Genomic DNA, 2102 nt, shown 5'->3' on the forward strand with positions numbered 1-2102 from the left:
GAGGCGAACCCCGGCTGGTCCCGCGGGGCTGCGCTTTTCTGCCGCTTCTGCACGGACGGGACAGCGATGTGCCCAGACAGGCAGAGACTGAGAGCGCCTCTGAGACCAGCTGTATCTCAGGGACACAGACTCAGCTCCGCTGCTGGCTGATCCTGCTAAGAGAAAAGCAGAGCATGTATCCCCAGCCAGACCAGGGACTCCGGGTTCCTAGAGACTGGCAGGGCTGCAGGAGCTACACAGGACCTCGCTGAGTGGTAATGGCTTGTACTGGGCTCCAGTACAGGTGGACAGGATGACACCTACAAGGTCCATGTACAGAGGCCTTCACAGCCCAGCAACCCCCAGTACCGTGGGGGTCTGGGCACTGGCAGCAGCACAGTGAGAGCAGATGGCCATGGAGGGGATGCCCATGAGCACATGGTGCCATGGAAATGCCCAGGCACCCTCCAAGGGGAAGCAAGGGGCCCTTAAACACCGATACTCACATCACGACAGACCCAGCAGCCCCCATGACCCCACAGGGCCTTGCACGCCCAAAGCCAACACAGTGCCCCAGTTCTCCTGTCACTGCTGGTTGGGGTCTCAGGGATATGTTGGCTGCTCGTGGCCTGGGGGTCCCCGTGCAAGATAGTGGCACGTGCTGTCCATCTGCAGAACAAAGACGGAGAATGGAAATGCCCGTTCACAGAATTCGATGTGAACTTCTAGCACTGCTTGGAAGACCTGGAGCAAAACCTTTAGATGTGTAACGATGGCTTCTGAGCATGGAGGATGAATAAGCAACCTGCTGGGGCAGCACCAAGTGTCACGATCTGCTAATGCAAGTGGGGGTCGTGATGGTTCGTTTATCGATCTCAGAGTGTAAATGGACACAAGAGATTTCAGTTTTAATCAAAACAGTGCACCTTTATTATGTGCCCACAACACAGTAATGCCATAGAGGAGAGAAAGAGAGAGAGAGAGAGAGAAAAACAAAGTAGAGAGGAAGAAAAAGGGGGGGGCAATAGCTACCAACAGATGAGACGAAGTCCTCGTGGTCTTCTGCCAATAGATTTGTCTTCTTTCCGTGGGGAGATCTCTATCTCAGTTATTTCAGAAAGTCCCTTTATAGTCCTTTTCAGAAGCGAGGGGCAACTGGCCAAGAGGCGGGGAAATCTACAGCCATTGTTATGAGGCCTGTTGCTTTGGGAAACAGGGACAGGACAGACGTACCAGACAGGCATACTGTACAGGACAGGTCATTCCTTTCCGCTTCGGCGCAGTCCTTCCCACCTGGGCAGCAAGAACGGCGCAGTCCATTGCGACCTGCACTAATTTCCTCAGGAATGCGTACCAGTTCCCAGCGGGCACACCTGCAGGCAACAGTTGGCAGACATCCCACCTCAGCCAGGCCAGGACTCCTGTGTTCCGTCTCTGTCCTCGGCGATGATTGTGAGGCAGATGAGGGATCTTCGGACCGTCTCTTACACCAAGGTCTCGCTGGGTTTGTTGCTGTTGGTGTTTGTGTCTATGAGGGTTCACCCAATCCAAATTGGAAGCAAACTGGAATGTGAGAGCCTGGAAGCAAGGCTTGGATGGGGCAGATAAGGGTCAGAGGAACAACCCTGAGTGCAAGAAGAGACGGGGAGGAAGAGGAGAGGAGGTGGAAGGGCTTTGACTGGAGGCTGCCAGTCGTTGCACAGCCCATCCCCAAGCAGGCAGGCAGGGGCAATGGGAGACCTGGGATGCAGTGATGGGGACTCTGAGCTCCCGGGTGCCAGGGACCCCTGTGCTGCAGCTCCCGCGGGAGAAGCAAGGTGATGCGAGTCGCCCTGCCTCAGCAGTGACGTGGCAATGGCCGGCGAACACACCACCAGCCTTGCCAGCCCCTCGGCTTAGGGACAGGAGACAGACTGACCCGGGGCATCAGCCCTCGGCGGGACTGGGCAAAGGAGGGACAAGTCCCGGGAAGGAGAGGCAGCGCTGGAGCTGCCCGGGTGACCCTCCCGCGGGTCCGGCGGCACAAAGTCCGCGCAGTCCCGGCACGGGCGGGAAGGTGGGGCCGGACGGGCGGGAAGGACCCGGGCCCGCAGCTCCCGCCGCGCCAGCGGAGCCGCCCGGAG

At 58.1% G+C, this 2102-nt stretch overlaps 1 protein-coding gene across 1 annotated transcript in view; it reads left to right on the plus strand.

Moving 5' to 3' along the window:
* The first annotated feature begins 1425 nt into the window (after positions 1–1425).
* The window catches only part of CAD (carbamoyl-phosphate synthetase 2, aspartate transcarbamylase, and dihydroorotase), a 29067-nt gene continuing 28390 nt past the window's right edge, over positions 1426–2102 (plus strand). The window contains exon 1 of the mRNA XM_017733707.1: positions 1426–1483. Coding sequence (XP_017589196.1) covers positions 1426–1483 — 58 coding nt within the window. The remainder of the gene's footprint in view (positions 1484–2102) is intronic.

This window comes from Corvus brachyrhynchos, unplaced genomic scaffold (genome assembly GCF_000691975.1).
Source record: "Corvus brachyrhynchos isolate BGI_N302 unplaced genomic scaffold, ASM69197v1 scaffold25, whole genome shotgun sequence".
NCBI classification, from domain to species: domain Eukaryota; kingdom Metazoa; phylum Chordata; class Aves; order Passeriformes; family Corvidae; genus Corvus; species Corvus brachyrhynchos.